The 18,112-nt window shown below is 47.6% G+C and overlaps 1 protein-coding gene across 1 annotated transcript in view; it reads right to left on the bottom strand.

Moving 5' to 3' along the window:
- Positions 1 to 9,623: 9,623 nt before the first annotated feature.
- Positions 9,624 to 18,112, bottom strand: part of LOC147187362 (steroid hormone receptor ERR2-like) — a 10,523-nt gene continuing 2,034 nt past the window's right edge. Inside the window, exons 3-8 of the mRNA XM_086099688.1 lie at positions 16,125 to 16,549; positions 15,007 to 15,123; positions 14,235 to 14,345; positions 13,927 to 14,088; positions 11,819 to 12,088; positions 9,624 to 10,024 (exon numbers count right to left, since the gene is read on the bottom strand). Coding sequence (XP_085955814.1) covers positions 9,780 to 10,024; positions 11,819 to 12,088; positions 13,927 to 14,088; positions 14,235 to 14,345; positions 15,007 to 15,123; positions 16,125 to 16,549 — 1,330 coding nt within the window. The 3' untranslated portion in view covers positions 9,624 to 9,779. The remainder of the gene's footprint in view (positions 10,025 to 11,818; positions 12,089 to 13,926; positions 14,089 to 14,234; positions 14,346 to 15,006; positions 15,124 to 16,124; positions 16,550 to 18,112) is intronic.

The following is an 18,112-nucleotide window of genomic DNA, read 5'->3' as shown; positions in this document are numbered from 1 at the left end:
GTCGGTGGGAGGACAGCAGTGCAAACTGCAGTTTATTTTCTTAAAGTGCGACATGCAAGTAAGTAAAGAAGTGTTTAATTTATTCTATTTTTAGAACTGTGAAAGCTTTATACAGCACTTTTATTTATTTAGAAATCTGGAAGCTGTTGGATTTTGAAAAATGACCGGATCCTCTGTTAAACCCGTCCGTCTACTGTATATCACTTTGGCGCAGCCCAAGGCCCGCTTTTCGGTCATGCCAAAAAAAAAAACCCTGAACAAGTATAGAAAGTCAGGCGTTTTTTTGCCGAATAAACGACCATGTATACAGTAGTCAGGCGTTTTTTAGCCGAAAAAAACCCAACCATGGAGAGTAAGACGTTTGCAGCCCCAAAACAAGACCATGTATAGAAAGGCATTTTTAACAACAAAAAAAACCGACCATGTATTGTAACATGCTTTAAGCCGAAAAAAACGACCATGTAGAGCAAGACGTTTTTAGCTGAAAAAAAACGACCATGTATAGTAAGGCGTTTTGAGCCCAGAAAAACGACCATGTATAGTAAGGCGTTTTTAGCCCGAAAAAAACGACCATGTATAGTGAGGCGTTTTTAGCCAAAAAACTGACCATGTATAGTAAGACGTTTTTAGCCCCCAAAAAACAACCACGTAAAGTAAGGGGTTTTTAGCCGAAAAAAACGACCATGTATTGTGAGCCGTTTTTAGCCCCAAAAAACGTACATGTATAGTAAGGCGTTTTTAACACGAAAAACGACCATGGATAGTAAGGCGTTTTTAGCTCGAAAAAAAACCCGTCCATGTATAGTAAGGCATTTTTAGCTCGTAAAAAACGACCATGTATATATAGTAAGGCATTTTTAGCCCGAAAAAAACGACACAGTATAGTAAGCCGTTTTTAGCCCGAAAAAAACGACCATGTATAGTAAGGCATTTTTAGCTCGAAAAAAACGACATAGTATAGTAAGGCGTTTTTAGCCCGAAAAAAACGACATAGTATAGTAAGGCGTTTTTAGGCCGAAAAAAACGACATAGTATAGTAAGGCGTTTTTAAGCCGAAAAAAACGACATAGTATAGTAAGGCGTTTTTTGCCCGAAAAAAACGACATAGTATAGTAAGGCGTTTTTAGCCCGAGAGAAAAACCGACATAGTATAGTAAGGCGTTTTTAGCCAAAAAAAACGACATAGTATAGTAAGGCGTTTTTGAGCCCAAAAAAACGACATAGTATATATAGTAAGGCGTTTTTAGGCCGAAAAAAACGACATAGTATAGTAAGGCGTTTTTAAGCCGAAAAAAACGACATAGTATAGTAAGGCGTTTTTAGCCCGAAAAAAACGACATAGTATAGTAAGGCGTTTTTAGCTGAAAAAACGACATAGTATAGTAAGGCGTTTTTAGCTCGAAAAAAACGACATAGTATAGTAAGGCGTTTTTAGCCCGAAAAAAACACATAGTATAGTAAGGCGTTTTTAGCCGAAAAAAACGACATAGTATAGTAAGGCGTTTTTAGGCCGAAAAAAACGACATAGTATAGTAAGGCGTTTTTGAGCCGAAAAAAACGACATAGTATAGTAAGGCGTTTTTAGGCCGAAAAAAACGACATAGTATAATAAGGCGTTTTTGGCCCGAAAAAAACGACATAGTATAGTAAGGCGTTTTTAGCCGAAAAAAATGACATAGTATAGTAAGGCGTTTTTAGGCCGAAAAAAACGACATAGTATAGTAAGGCGTTTTTGGGCCGAAAAAAACGACATAGTATAGTAAGGCGTTTTTGAACCGAAATAAACGACATGGTATAGTAAGGCGTTTTTGGCCCGAAAAAAACGACATAGTATAGTAAGGCGTTTTTAGGCCGAAAAAAACGACATAGTATAGTAAGGCGTTTTTAGGCCGAAAAAAACGACATAGTATAGTAAGGCGTTTTTGGCCCGAAAAAAACGACATAGTATAGTAAGGCGTTTTTGGCCCGAAAAAAACGACATAGTATAGTAAGGCGTTTTTGGCCCGAAAAAAACGACATAGTATAGTAAGGCGTTTTTAGCCGAAAAAAACGACATAGTATAGTAAGGCGTTTTTGCCCGAAAAAAAAACGACATAGTATAGTAAGGCATTTTTGAACCGAAATAAACGACATAGTATAGTAAGGCGTTTTTAAGCCGAAAAAAACGGTCAGTTGAACCGGGGTTGCTTGGACCGAACACCTGCATGTGTACCCCTACACTGCCAGTGACTGTGACTTGACCTGAACGATAGGTGTTTTTGGCATGCACTATGGAGGGTTACCAGTTAAAAAGAAAAAGTGTTTGTTCTTGTATTTTCACACATCACCAAGCAGGGTTCGAACCGGGGTTGTCTGGACCGAACACCTGCATGTGTACCCCTACACTGCCAGTGACTGTGACTTGACCTGAACGATAGGTGTTTTTGGCATGCACTATGGAGGGTTACCAGTTAAAAAGAAAAAGTGTTTGTTCTTGTATTTTCACACATCACCAAGCAGGGTTCGAACCGGGATTGTCTGGACCGAACACCTGCATGTGTACCCCTACACTGCCAGTGACTGTGACTTGACCTGAACGATAGGTGTTTTTGGCATGCACTATGGAGGGTTACCAGTTAAAAAGAAAAAGTGTTTGTTGTTGTATTTTCACACATCACCAAGCAGGGTTCGAACCGGGGTTGTCTGGACCGAACACCTGCATGTGTACCCCTACACTGCCAGTGACTGTGACTTGACCTGAACGATAGGTGTTTTTGGCATGCACTATGGAGGGTTACCAGTTAAAAAGAAAAAGTGTTTGTTGTTGTATTTTCACACATCACCAAGCGGGGTTCGAACCGGGGTTGTCTGGACCGAACACCTGCATGTGTACCCCTACACTGCCAGTGACTGTGACTTGCCCTGCACTTTGGCGTATTTGGCATTCACTAGGGATAGTTTACAAAAAAAATAAAATAAAAAAAAAAGCAAAGTGTTTGGTGTATTTTATTTTCACATGAGACTGAGCGGGTTTTGAACTCAGGGAGCCTGGACCGAAAGACTATGTCGTTTTTTTCGGCTAAAAACGCCTTACTATACTATGTCGTTTTTTTCGGGCTAAAAACGCCTTACTATACTATGTGGTTTTTTTCGGGCCGAAAACGCCTTACTATACTATGTCGTTTTTTTCAGCTCAAAAACGCCTTACTATACTATGTCGTTTTTTTCGGGCTAAAAACGCCTTACTATACTATGTGGTTTTTTTCGGCTTAAAAACGCCTTACTATACTATGTCATTTTTTTCGGGCTAAAAACGCCTTACTATACTATGTCGTTTTTTTCGGGCCAAAAACGCCTTACTATACTATGTCGTTTTTTTCGGGCTAAAAACGCCTTACTATACTATGTCGTTTTTTTCGCCCAAAAACGCCTTACTATACTATGTCGTTTTATTTCGGCTAAAAACGCCTTACTATACTATGTCGTTTTTTCGGGCTAAAAACGCCTTACTATACTATGTCGTTTTTTTTGCCAAAAAACGCCTTACTATACTATGTCGTTTTTTTCAGCTCAAAAACGCCTTACTATACTATGTCGTTTTTTTCGGGCTAAAAACGCCTTACTATACTATGTGGTTTTTTTCGGCTTAAAAACGCCTTACTATACTATGTCATTTTTTTCGGGCTAAAAACGCCTTACTATACTATGTCGTTTTTTTCGCCCAAAAACGCCTTACTATACTATGTCGTTTTATTTCGGCTAAAAACGCCTTACTATACTATGTCGTTTATTTCGGGCTAAAAACGCCTTACTATACTATGTCGTTTTTTTCGCCCAAAAACGCCTTACTATACTATGTCGTTTTATTTCGGCTAAAAACGCCTTACTATACTATGTCGTTTATTTCGGGCTAAAAACGCCTTACTATACTATGTCGTTTTTTTCGGGCCAAAAACGCCTTACTATACTATGTCGTTTTTTTCAGCTCAAAAACGCCTTACTATACTATGTCGTTTTTTTCGGGCTAAAAACGCCTTACTATACTATGTGGTTTTTTTCGGCTTAAAAACGCCTTACTATACTATGTCATTTTTTTCGGGCTAAAAACGCCTTACTATACTATGTCGTTTTTTTCGGGCCAAAAACGCCTTACTATACTATGTCGTTTTTTTCGGGCTAAAAACGCCTCACTATACTATGTTGTTTTTTTCGGGCTAAAAACGCCTTACTATACTATGTCGTTTTTTTCGCCCAAAAACGCCTTACTATACTATGTCGTTTTATTTCGGCTAAAAACGCCTTACTATACTATGTCGTTTTTTCGGGCTAAAAACGCCTTACTATACTATGTCGTTTTATTTCGGCTAAAAACGCCTTACTATACTATGTCGTTTTTTCGGGCTAAAAACGCCTTACTATACTATGTCGTTTTTTTCGGGCTAAAAACGCCTTACTATACTATGTCGTTTTTTTCGGCTAAAAACGCCTTACTATACTATGTCGTTTTTTTCGGGCTAAAAACGCCTTACTATACTATGTCGTTTTATTTCGGCTAAAAACGCCTTACTATACTATGTCGTTTTTTTCGGGCCAAAAACGCCTTACTATACTATGTCATTTTTTTCGCCAAAAAACGCCTTACTATAGGCTAAAAACGCCTTCCTATACTATGTCGTTATTTTCGGGCTAAAAACGCCTTAAAAACCCCTAAGTATACTATGTTGTTTTTTTCGGGCCAAAAACGCCTTACTATACTGTCGTTTTATTTCGGCTAAAAACGCCTTACTATACTATGTCGTTTTTTTTGCCAAAAAACGCCTTACTACTATGTCGTTTTTTTCGGGCTAAAAAAGCCTTACTATACTATGTGGTTTTTTTCGGGCCAAAAACGCCTTACTATACTATGTCGTTTGTTTCGGGCCAAAAACGCCTTACTATACTATGTCGTTTTTTTCTGGCTAAAAACGCCTTACTATATATGTCGTTTTTTTCGGCTAAAAACGCCTTACTACACTGTCGTTTTTTTCGGCCTAAAAACGCCTTACTATATACTATGTCGTTTTTTTCGGCCTAAAAACGCCTTACTATACTATGTGTTTTTTTTTCGGGCCGAAAACGCCTTACTATACTATGTTGTTTTTTTCGGGCCAAAAACGCCTTACTATACTATGTCGTTTTTTTCGGGCTAAAAACGCCTTACTATACTATGTCGTTTTTTTCGGGCTAAAAACGCCTTACTATACTATGTCGTTTTTTTCGGGCTAAAAACGCCTTACTATACTATGTCGTTTTTTTCGGGCCAAAAATGCCTTACTATACTATGTCGTTTTTTGGGCCAAAAACGCTTTACTATACTATGTCGTTTTTTTTTCAGCTAAAAACGCCTTACTATACTATGTCATTTTTTTCGCCAAAAAACGCCTTACTATACTATGTTGTTTTTTTCGGGCTAAAAACGCCTTACTATACTATGTCGTTTTATTTCGGCTAAAAACGCCTTGCTATACTATGTCGTTTTTTCGGGCTAAAAACGCCTTAGTATACTATGTCGTTATTTTCGGGCTAAAAACGCCTTAAAAACGCCTTACTATACTATGTCGTTTTTTTCGGGCCAAAAACGCCTTACTATACTATGTGGTTTGTTTCGGGCCAAAAACGCCTTACTATACTATGTTGTTTTTTTCGGCTCAAAAACGCCTTACTATACTATGTCGTTATTTTCGGGCTAAAAACGCCTTAAAAACGCCTTACTATACTATGTCGTTTTTTTCGGGCCAAAAACGCCTTACTATACTATGTCGTTTATTTCGGTTCAAAAATGCCTTACTATACTATGTCGTTTTTTTCGGGCTAAAAACGCCTTACTATACTATGTCGTTTTTTTCGGGCTAAAAACGCCTTACTATACTATGTCGTTTTTTTCTGGCTAAAAACGCCTTACTATATATGTCGTTTTTTTCGGCTAAAAACGCCTTACTACACTGTCGTTTTTTTCGGCCTAAAAACGCCTTACTATACTATGTCGTTTTTTTCGGCCTAAAAACGCCTTACTATACTATGTGTTTTTTTTCGGGCCGAAAACGCCTTACTATACTATGTCGTTTTTTTTTTCAGCTCAAAAACGCCTTACTATACTATGTCATTTTTTTCGGGCTAAAAACGCCTTACTATACTATGTGGGGTTTTTTGGCTTAAAAACGCCTTACTATACTATGTTGTTTTTTTCGGGCTAAAAACGGCTTACTATGCTATGTTGTTTTTTTCGGGCCAAAAACACCTTACTATACTATGTCGTTTTTTTCGGGCTAAAAACGCCTTACTATACTATGTCGTTTTTTTCGGCCTAAAAACGCCTTACTATACTATGTCGTTTTTTTCGGCCTAAAAACGCCTTACTATACTATGTGTTTTTTTTCGGGCCGAAAACGCCTTACTATACTATGTCGTTTTTTTTTTCAGCTCAAAAACGCCTTACTATACTATGTCATTTTTTTCGGGCTAAAAACGCCTTACTATACTATGTGGGTTTTTTTGGCTTAAAAACGCCTTACTATACTATGTTGTTTTTTTCGGGCTAAAAACGGCTTACTATGCTATGTTGTTTTTTTCGGGCCAAAAACACCTTACTATACTATGTCGTTTTTTTCGGGCTAAAAACGCCTTACTATACTATGTCGTTTTTTTCGGGCTAAAAACGCCTTACTATACTATGTCGTTTTTTTCGGGCCAAAAATGCCTTACTATACTATGTCGTTTTTTGGGCCAAAAACGCTTTACTATACTATGTCGTTTTTTTTTCAGCTAAAAACGCCTTACTATACTGTCATTTTTTTCGCCAAAAAACGCCTTACTATACTATGTTGTTTTTTTCTGGCTAAAAACGCCTTACTATACTATGTCGTTTTATTTCGGCTAAAAACGCCTTACTATACTATGTCGTTTTTTCGGGCTAAAAACGCCTTACTATACTATGTCGTTATTTTCGGGCTAAAAACGCCTTAAAAACGCCTTACTATACTATGTCGTTTTTTTCGGGCCAAAAACGCCTTACTATACTATGTGGTTTGTTTCGGGCCAAAAACGCCTTACTATACTATGTTGTTTTTTTCGGCTCAAAAACGCCTTACTATACTATGTCGTTTTTTTCGGCTAAAAACGCCTTACTATACTATGTCGTTTTTTTCGGCCTAAAAACACCTTACTATACTATGTCGTTTTTTTCGACCTAAAAACGCCTTACTATACTATGTGGTTTTTTTCGGCTCAAAAACGCCTTACTATACTATGTCGTTTTTTCGGCTCAAAAACGCCTTACTATATATATACTGTCGTTTTTTTCGGCCCAAAAACGCCTTACTATACTATGTCGTTTTTTTCAGCTAAAAACGCTTTACTACTATGTCGTTTTTTTCGGGCCAAAAACGGCTTACTATACTGTCGTTTTTTTCAGCTCAAAGATGCCTTACTATACTGTGTCGTTTTTTTCAGTTCAAAAACACCTTACTATACCATGTCGTTTATTTCGGTTCAAAAATGCCTTACTATACTATGTCGTTTTTTTCAGTTCAAAAACACCTTACTATACCATGTCGTTTATTTCGGTTCAAAAATGCCTTACTATACTATGTCGTTTTTTTCGGCTCAAAAACGCCTTACTATACTGTCTTTTTTTTCGGGCCAAAAACGCCTTACTATACTATGTCGTTTTTTTCGTCTCAAAAACGCCTTACTATACTATGTCGTTTTTTTTCGGGCCAAAAACGCCTTACTATACTAAGTCGTTTTTTTCAGCTCAAAAATGCCTTACTATACTGTCATTTGTTTCAGTTCAAAAACGCCTTACTATACTATGTCGTTTTTTTCGGCTAAAAACGCCTCACTATACTATGTCGTTTTTTTCGGCCTAAAAACCCCTTACTATACTATGTCGTTTTTTTCGGCTCAAAAACGCCTTACTATACTATGTCGTTTTTTTCGGGCCAAAAACGCCTTACTATACTATGTCGTTTTTTTCGGCTCAAAAACGCCTTACTATATATACTATGTCGTATTTTTCGGGCAAAAAACGCCTTACTATACTATGTCGTTTTTTTCGGCCTAAAAACACCTTACTATACTATGTCGTTTTTTTTCGGGCTAAAAACGGCTTACTATACCATGTCGTTTTTTTCGGCTCAAAAATGCCTTACTATACTATGTCGTTTTTTTCGGGCCAAAAACGCCTTACTATAACTGTCGTTTTTTTCGGCTAAAAACGCCTTACTATACTATGTCGTTTTTTTCGGCCTAAAAACACCTTACTATACTATGTCGTTTTTTTCGGCCTAAAAACGCCTTACTATACTATGTCGTTTTTTTCGGGCCAAAAACGCCACTATGTCATTTTTTTCGGGCCAAAAACGCCTTACTATACTATGTCGTTTTTTCGGGCTAAAAACGCCTTACTATACCATGTCGTTTATTTCGGTTCAAAAATGCCTTACTATACTATGTCGTTTTTTTCGGCCTAAAAACACCTTACTATACTATGTCGTTTTTTTCGGCCTAAAAACGCCTTACTATACTATGTCGTTTTTTTTCGGGCCAAAAACGCCACTATGTCATTTTTTTCGGGCCAAAAACGCCTTACTATACTAAGTCGTTTTTTTCGGCCTAAAAACGCCTTACTATTCTATGTCGTTTTTTTCGGCTTAAAAACGCCTTACTATACTATGTCGTTTTTTTCGGGCCAAAAACGCCTTACTATACTATGTCGTTTTTTTCGGCTTAAACACGCCTTACTATACTATGTCTTTCCAGTCACCCTTTGCAACTACTGAGGGCGCTCCCTTCATTGGGAAAATCCTTCCGCACCAGGCCTGTCCATCATCACACATCTTGGGAAAAGGGACCCCAACCTGCCCTTGAGCTTGGGAGGAGCGCAGAAAAAAAAGTAGATTCAGCATGTATGCGGAAGCCATAAATCACAAGCTCCCTCAATTTCCAGTGGCGGCACATTGATGCTGACCCATCTCCTCCGCTCGCGTCCGGCTGTCGGTTCGAGCGGTCGGCGATGCCGGAGCTCCGACTGACTCTTTGCAACCTATCCTCGGAGGGGCCCGCTGAAAAATGGCCAGCGCAGACAAAAGTGAGACGTGCCAGACAGCCGGGCTGAACTGCATCTTGACAGCGCAAGGTTGTAGAGCGCTCATCCATCCATTTTTTGGAACCCTAACCCGGCCCGAAGAGCAACGGCCGACTCCCCGTGTCGTCTCGGGCCTGCCCTCTTGAGAATTTTTGTTTGTCTTCTCATGAGAGCCATACTACAGCAAATTTCTGGTTCTTCGGGGAAACTGGCTTCTTGAATCTGTCCAGTAGACAATAACCACTTTCAATTTGGTTGGTTCGTCTTGAAAGCGCCCCGAAAAATGCCCAAAATAACACCTGTGAGGAAAAAGAGAGAGTAAAAAAGACAGAAAGAGTCAAAGAGTGACAAGGAAAGAGAGCAAGAGAGACAAGAGAGAGAGCACAAATGAATCCCCGAAGCCAAAGAGGAAGGTGGCCACTTTGGATTGAAGCAAATTGCAAATTGTAAGTGCAAGTAGAAAAGAAAGAAGAAAAAAAACAAAGGCCGGAAGAGAGCAAGTGAGGGAGAACATTTGAGATGTGGTCATAACGCCAGAAGCGTCTTTATTGCAGAGCTACCAGGTCAATCTTCACTTGAAGCTTTTTCCGTCGGCCCAACACGTTCAAGGCCGGCCGGCCGGCCCGGCTGTGCGTCAAAGGCGTAGGCTCCGCCCCCGGCCCCGCCCCACCCGCTGTCAAGCCTTGGCCTCCAGCATTTCCAGGAAGAGTTTGTGCATGGGCACCTTGCCCTGCATCTTGATGCCGTAGAAGTGCTGCAGCGCCTTGCTGGCCGTCTGCCGCAGGAGGGGCAGCGTCATCAGCAGCTTGCCCGCCCGCCGCGGGTCCTCCGGGTGCTGGCAGGCCGCAAAGTCCTGCAGGGCCTCGTGGAGGGAATCCCGGAGCCTCTGCACGGCCTCGACGTTCTCGATGTGCGTGGAGTCTGGAGAGGTGCGGCGGTGCGGGGGAAGGGGGGGGGCGCGGGGGCAGAGGGACACGGGCTTGACACATCCCAACTTACATGATGCGAGGCGAGCCTTTTTTGCACGGACGGGTCCGGTCCCCGCCACTCGCTAAGGAATTCAGCTGCACCGTTAGCTAGCGCGCGCTTCGGCCGAATGACGGCCAAATACGAAGGTGGCCCCTTTTCGCGCTGCCAAAAACAAGTTGCTCCCCCGTGCAATGTTTTTGGACCATTTGTAGCATTTGTGCAGTCAATGACGGGGGGTGGGAGGGCTTCGGAGGAACGGATAAGGCTAATTATGTTCCTAACTGACTGATTAAGTCTCTCTTACCAGTTGCCTTCTGTGTAAATTGCGTTTCTATCTTGGGAAATTAACTAGGCTGAGTGGACCGCACGTGCGTCGCCGCGGAAACCTTCATGTGAAGACTCACGTGATCCCCGTTCGTTGCCGTGCGTGCGCCCACGAGGAGGATGGCCCGGCATGCAAAGCTAACTTTGAAGAAACAATTTCCCAGTAATCCGTCAGCGCTCTTTCGTCGATAAGCCGCTAATTACCAAATCAATGGCCATGAATCTCCCCCCTCCCCACACGTACGAAAGCCCCGAAGCTTACGGCCGCCACCGAACTCTGGCTTCCTCTCTCACACGTCTCCCGTTCCCACCGGCTCCCACGCCGCCTTTACAGGACAACTAATAGGAAAGGATCAAATGCTAACGGTGAGCAAGACACGCCGTTCCCGCCCAACTAAAGGCGCCGAGGCAGCTCATTTGGGGATTTACGCATCATCGAATGCTCACATGCTAACGGTCGTCTCACCGCGTAGTCAGCGACTACTTCAAATGAGAACAAACAGTTGCACAAAGTTGCAGAGACGAAAACCAAGGGAACGCCGTCGGATGCTATGCTAACATCGGCATCCCGGTAAAGAATGCGCAGGAGGGTCACCATTTTCAGTTCTGCGGTCGTTTGGACGGCCGCTGGTTGTTGGTGCTCTGGGAAAACAACGCTAAGTTTGGCTCACGCGCGACGGCGACAAGCGCAGAGCGAGCCCGGCGGTCAGCGCGCCCCCTCGGGAGCTGCGGGCTCAGCACTTTTTGCCGTTTCTCAGTCAGGCGGGGAGAAAAGAGCGCCGCCGCGTCACCGTCGATCGGCCGCCGTGCCGAGTGTGGATGCGAGCGGCTCCGCCCAACGCATTTTATTGACAGGCCCCCCCTCCCGTTTTCCTCATGAAATGCTCAATATATCTGGGGCGGGCTGCGACAGCTTCGGAAGGCAACGCACCGGCGCTCGCTGAAACACGTTCAATTAAAAACCAGCGCCCTCTTCCCTCTCGACCTTTTTGTCCCGTCTTATCGGCGCGGCGACACGGCAGACAATTTGAGTTTTGATTTGGTTCCGCGCTTTAATGGGACGCCGCCTTGCGCCTGATTGCAAGGCAGATAGCGAGCGTCGAGCACCATCAAGGTTATTGGAGGTGAACGTGATGGTTCCTCACGTCGCGGTTCGAATGGTCAACAAAGCGAATCGATTTGTTGCTCAAGTACATCCGACACACTGAATACAATGAGATGTTTTGGGTATTCGCCATTGAAACAAAAAAAAAAGGCCGCGGGCCCCGGACGGATGAAACGGACGACCCGCAAAAGTGCCTTTGGCTTTTGCCATTTGTCCACGTTTGGTATCCGGTCGGACGGACGCCCGCGGAGGCGAGCCCAAGCGTGACCGCAGTCGTCAAGAAGCGAGGACGTCGCCGCAAGGAAAAGTGGACTGACCCGAGTTGGCCAAGGCGATGGCCTTGAGGGTGACGAACTCCTCCTTGTCCACGCGCAGCTTCTTGAAGCGCCGCACCAGGGGCAGGATGGCCACGTGCAGGTCCAGCAGGCCCGAGCCGCGGGCCTGCTCCTCGTCCACCGCGTAGTCCTCGGCGTAGACGATCTCCTCGTCGCAGGCCAGCGAGCGGAAGACGATGCTCAGCACCAGGATCTCCATCCAGGCGCTCTGCAGGAGGCTCATCTGGTCGGCCAGCGACAGGCTGGAGAAGCCTGCGGGGGGGGTGAAAACACCGCGCTAAGAGGCACGCGTACGGCCCTGCTCCACGCACGTAGCGCTTTGGTCATTCGATCGGACGCTTGATTGCGGGAGAGCGAGCGCCGCGCTTCTTTTGTCGAGCCAACGGAGCTCGTCATTGAGCGGCAGGCGGATTGTAATCAGGCCGGCGAATGCCAAAGGGCCATCGATCCACAACCTCTCGTCGGACAAACGGACAGCCGATGGAGGACATCCGCCACTTGGCTCGCTGAGAGGGAGGGGCTCGTGTCGGGAGGGGGCTCCATGTCAATACCGTCCCGCGGGCCGCATCGGGAATTTGAACACTCGAGCCCCGAAAGGCCGCTTTGCGCGGCCGAAGCTCACGTGACTCCGACGCTAGTCGCAGCCCAATTTGAGCCGCGAGCGGGCCGTTCGATTGCGGGTCAAGTTTGATTTTGACAGTTGATTGTTCATCTCCTGAAGGAGGGACGTTTGTTCGCGTTTGCATGTTGGAGAACTCGGCGCAAAGTACCGCAAACGTATTTGTTCTTCCGCCCTCGTCCCGCGATCCTTTTTGTGCGCCGCAATCCAAACGGGATGAGTGACGGAAGGTCTATCGGGCACGATGAAGTCGGCGGCTCCCAACCGGACGGCGGCTCGCTCTCCATTCATTTGCGATCGTTACGGGCCTCTGAAGAGCCCTAATGGGCTCAATAAAACGATAGAGGCAATAATGAGACCGGAGCGCCGACGGAGGAAAGGGGGGGGGGGGGGGCGCTCGGAACCACCCGCGCAGCCACCAAAAGAGCAGTGTCTTCGAAGTCCACTTCCTATTCTTTTTTGTCCTTCACGTCGGTAAACTCCAATGCGGTGGAAGAGGAGCGCGCCACCGCCAAAGGACTGTGATGAGCTGATGGTACGGCGCCGTTTGCGGGCGGGCATCCCTTTTGTCTTCGTCGCTCATTGGCCGCCGTGCGTGTTCCCCGCCAAGTCAATTAATAGACATCTTCCGAAACGACATGATTTAGAGTGCCTCGTTGTTGAGCTGAGGAAAAGCCCCATGATGACCCGCTGGGGTATATTCCAGGCAGGCACCATTTTTTTTGGGGGGCGGGGGGTAACAGTGGACAATTAATTGCCTTAGACTGCGACCGAAATCCAAAAACAAAATTGGGAGTGAGTGACGCTTTGATGGAAATTGCAGAAACGCCACGAAAAGCATGAGTGGGCATTGCGCAAATTGTGCCTCCTGAATCCTGAACGTTGCCGTCGACGGGCTCAACGGGCGGCTTCCGCCGCGGTTCATTTGAGGGCAAAGCTTCGGTCTCAATGGGGAGGAAGCCGCTCGTTCGCCGAACGCCGAATGGTCATCTACAAGCGCGGGCGGCCCCGCCCCGCCCCGCCGGCGTCTGGGCCAATCCCCCGACCCCGCTCTCCTCGCCGAAGAAATCAATTTTGCCGCGGGGCCCCCCGGGTAGCCCGCTTAAGGAAGAAAGAGGATTGCTTTCCTTAAGTCTGCCGTCGGAACGGAAGACGCTGCGCCGACGGAGCCGACCCCCCCCCCCCCCTCCGCCCCCGCCGATCAAAAGGCTTCGGCTGCTCTGTATTGATTCCATTTTAGAACATGGGGCTGGCTGGCTTTTCCCGGAGGTGCAAATGAGTAGCCGATAAGAATGATCCTGACGCTCTGCGTGCGTGCAATTGTCATATTGCGTCATTTCAGCGAAACGACCCCCCCCCCCCCCCCCCCAGCTATTTTCTGAGCCCACGGGGCGCCAATACGGGGCCTTTTACTGATATGAATGACCACACAAGTATGTCGGATGCTTTTGTCAGGGCGCGTGGGCGCTACCTGGGATGTGTTTGGCCCAACCGATGATGACCACAAGCTCGCGATCGGCCAGGTCGCACAACGTGGTCAAGGCCTTGACGTCGCCGTCGGGCATGCTGGGGTCGGGCATGGCGTAGATTTTCTCGGGCTCCACCAGCAACAGATGCGACACCATCTTGGTCACTGTGGACAGAGAGGAAAAAAATGGCCGGCCGGATTCCAAATCGTCGCTCCGGGCTTTGGAGATCGTCTCTCGCGACCTCGAAAACGCTCCTCCGAGAGGCTTGAATGTCAACGACGCGGGAAAAAGAAATCAAGGGGAAACTTACGAGGCTTTTTGGCCGGGGGCGGGATCGTCAGGGCCAGGTAGCCGCCGTTCTCCGCCTCCAATCTTCGCTTGTATTTCTGGCGACCTCCTCTCACCCTGTCCAAACGTACGCCTGCAAAAGACAGCAAGCAAGTTGGAGAGACCGTGTCCAATGCGCTAACCCCCCCCCCCCCCGGCAACATTGAAGTGAGTGCAGCTGTGGACTATTTCCGCCGTTTCGTGAGTACTTTGCATCTTCCATTTGAGCTTGTTTGCAAACAGACGTTCAACACGCTCAAATGGAAGGGCAAGCCGTCTCAATTCCTTTTGGATTCCCCCGCAACGCAAAAGGAAGGCGATTAGGACGCTCTTTCAATTTCCTGACACCGACTATCCGCTAACCTAATTAGGAGGCGCGCCCGCCAGGGAGCTCCTCGTCCCCAGCAAACACACTGACATCATTTCAAGCTAAATCCAGACAACCCGGCGAAGGGGCCGCTGTCCCGCCTCCACCTGCCGCTCTCCTCGCGCGCCGTGGCTCTCGTACACCTTGGCGCGAACAAATAGACTTCTGGTTCTTTGGAACCCTCGTGAGTCAGACGGGCGGCTCAAAAAACGAACGACAACAAACGACAGCATGCTGACGGCGCGCCGGCTTGCGTTGAAGAGAATCGCACCGAGCGCAAAGGGGATTGCGCAAGAGCTCGTGAGAATCGCCCAACGGAAACGGGAGCTCGCCCGCCCGCTCGCTAAAATGCGTGGCCGAGGGATGCCACGGTCCGAGTTGCGCTCACCTTCCTTCAACATGCCCACTTTGAGACACTTCATGAAGCGACACGCTTGGCACGACTTGCGCCTCCGTTTGGTGATCTCGCACTCGTTGGCGGCCGGGCAGCTGTACTCGATATTGCCTAAAGGGGAAAAGCAGACGGAAGAGGAGCGGCGATCGGCAAACTCGGGACTCGGCTTCCGAGTTTCATCGCCCTGCGCCAAAGCGTCGCTCGGAGACCTTCGGGCCGCATCCCAGACGCTGATCCGTTGGCAAAAGGCCTCGATCAGCGCACACGCTTATCAAAGGAAACATTTTTGGAAAAGCGGCGAATCGGCGGCGGCGTCCGGACACTCGGAGCGCTCCCACGCTGCTTCCGCTGTAAATTTGGATGGATGATGACGCTCGTCCCCACTCCGGCCGGACCTCTGACGCCTTCCCCCCCCACTTCTATGAAAGCGCCGTCTCCTTTCAGCGAGCGTCTGACCGCCGTGTCCTCTTTCGTTATTTAGAGGACGCCTCGACGCGAGGCCACCACAGAGGTCCTAATTGCCCCCCTGGCCCCTCCCCGCCGAAACACCGTCGACTTAATTGCGGTCACTTAACGCTGATTGTTATTGAGCCGGCGTCGCGCAGCCGTAGGACAAACGACGGACGCCTTTCGGGGGCGTCCTTCCGACGCAAAGTCACGCGGCACTTGCTGGGATGCTTGCCCGGCCGCTTCAAATCTTCCTGCGTATGCGGCGGACAAATACGCTTTTGTCACAAAGCAAGATGAGCGTGGAGGAGTCGGCTCCCAAAGGAGTCGGCTCCCTTTCACGCAGGACGCCGAGGCGGAAGGAACCGGTCAGGCGAAGCCGCCGCATTTGTTGACTTTGATGATGGCTTTTTGTCTGCTCTCGCTCTGAGCACATTCGGAAGAACATATTTGAGGAACATGAAACTGGAATAGTCCAAGAGAGTGGGGGGGGGGGGGGGGGCTTGTAAGATTCCAGGCCAAAAGTTGAAAATGCATTTTCACGCTGTGAGCAAAAAGGTGGAATATGGCAACGGTGGCGTTGCACGAAAAGAAATCAATGAAGGCAGAAACGCGGCCGGCGTTGCTGTCGACGGACGAGAAAAAGGCGCGGGAATGCGGCCTACCTTGTATGGTCCTTTTGAAGAAGGCTTTGCAGGCCTCGCAGGAGGCCACGCCGTAGTGGTAGCCCGAGGCCACGTCGCCGCACACCAGGCACAGCCGCTTGGGGACGGCGCCCAGCACGTACTCGCACTTGATGGCCGACTCGTCCGCCAGGCCCGCCGAGCAGTCGTCGGCGTAGCGCCGCAGGCAGGAGCCCCCGCCGCCGCCCCCGCCCGCCCCGCACAGGCCCGCGTTGTCCAGGGCGTGGCGACGCGCTGCCGCGCCCGCGTGCGCGTAGCCGCCGCTGGCGTCCGAGTTGCCGCCGGGACTGTGGCGGCTGGCCGTGTCCACCAGGGACGAGGACGACGGGCTGGACGGCTCCGTTTTCACGTAGGAACCGCAGCTGGACGACAGGCGGCGCTCCTCCGAGGGCAGCCGACTCAGCAGACTGGACGACGGAGAAAAAAAAAATTTTTAAAAAGCAAAAATGCCACACGTCACCTACTGTCAAAACCTGCGACGGGCACGCCCCCGTGTAGAATACGGGACCCCGGTCTAGACGAGCTGCCCCCCCCCTCCCCCGAGGTTTAGATTCGCTCGACGCATTCCCATTGTTAGACGTGTTCAAACAAGACGCGGCAACGTTTTTCCACTCTTAACCCTTGACCCCGTGATTTGAAAACATGAAAACAACAACAACAAAATGTGTGTTTGACATTTGCAGTGGCTAAGGCTGAAATACTACAAGGGGAAAAAGTGCAAATAAGGGCGGGGGCGGCGGCGCGCATCTCCAGCAAGGCGCTGCTCTCCCCGCAAAGTCAAACACACCCCTCGTATCGCCCACGACGAACCAGGCATGTCGACTTCAGCCGTCATTGGGAAGTAAAAGGGGGGGCTCGCGAGGGACAGTTTGCAAATTGATTTCATAAATAAACAGAGATGGCCATCGATCCCCTCTGGTCTTCGTTTGCATTTCAATGAGCGCCCGGAAGCATAACCTTCAAACGTCTTCGCCGCCGCCGTCGGCGACGTTACGAGAAAAAAAATTTTTCTTGATGGGCGAAAGACAAAGTTGCATCATTCACTCGTTGGAGTGCGATCTCATTTTGAATCGGCCATTCGCACTTGAAGTTTCGCACTTGTGAACAAAGTGGCCATTTTGAAAAGAAATTCCTCAGATAGGGAGCAAAATGTTATCGGCGAATGCAGTGAAAATCAAACAAAGAGCAAGTCCGGTGCGACTTGTTTTTCTTTTTTTTTAGCATGATCTTGTGGATGAACGGAAAGACATTGACCAACGATGAAATATTTCTCCTGGAGTGGAACAAAATCCTTCCTCATATTTTGGCAGCCAAGAAAGTTCAAAAATTCTTCTCTAAGCCTGAAAAAAGTTGTATTTTTTGTTCCCCTCGCTCGCCGTTATTCAGTTGACCAAGCGACGGGACGGCGTCGAGTCACGCGAGCTAGTTCTTGGCGTCGAGCGTTATTTTTCTTCTTCTTCTTCTCCTCATGACGACGGCGGCAAAAACGGTCTTTGCGCCGACTCTTTTGTTTCGACGCGAGCTTCTGCGCTTCAGGAGCGCTCCATCTCCACAAACGTGCGCCCAAACGTTGAGCCAAGCGAGCGCCGCCGGCGCCGGGGCGCGCGACGCAAAGGACGCGGAGCGCGCACCGGTCGACGTGACGATCGGCGATGCGTTTCCTGCGCGAGAGCGATCAAAACGGGCAAACTCATCGGAGGCGCGGGGGCGGGGGGGGGGGGGGGGGGTCCCGTGGGAGGTCGAAGGTCGGAGGCGCTCGTCGACGCGGACGGCGGCGGATGCTTTTGATGCTCGCGCTATTTGTGTCATCAGCCTGCAAAGTCAGCAAACGGTGACAACAATGAATACTTTGCAAGGGAAAACTAACAAACCAAAACGACTGGAACCCACTTTCTCTTCTCATCGCAGAGTGAAGCAGAACGCGCGGCGAGGATCGATCACTACGGAGGAAAACTTTTCCGACACGAGGA

Source organism: Hippocampus guttulatus, chromosome 20 (assembly GCF_054856545.1).
Source record: "Hippocampus guttulatus isolate MCC_2025c chromosome 20, RoL_Hgut_1.0, whole genome shotgun sequence".
NCBI lineage: Eukaryota > Metazoa > Chordata > Actinopteri > Syngnathiformes > Syngnathidae > Hippocampus > Hippocampus guttulatus.
This window is presented reverse-complemented; position numbering and strand designations above follow the sequence as displayed.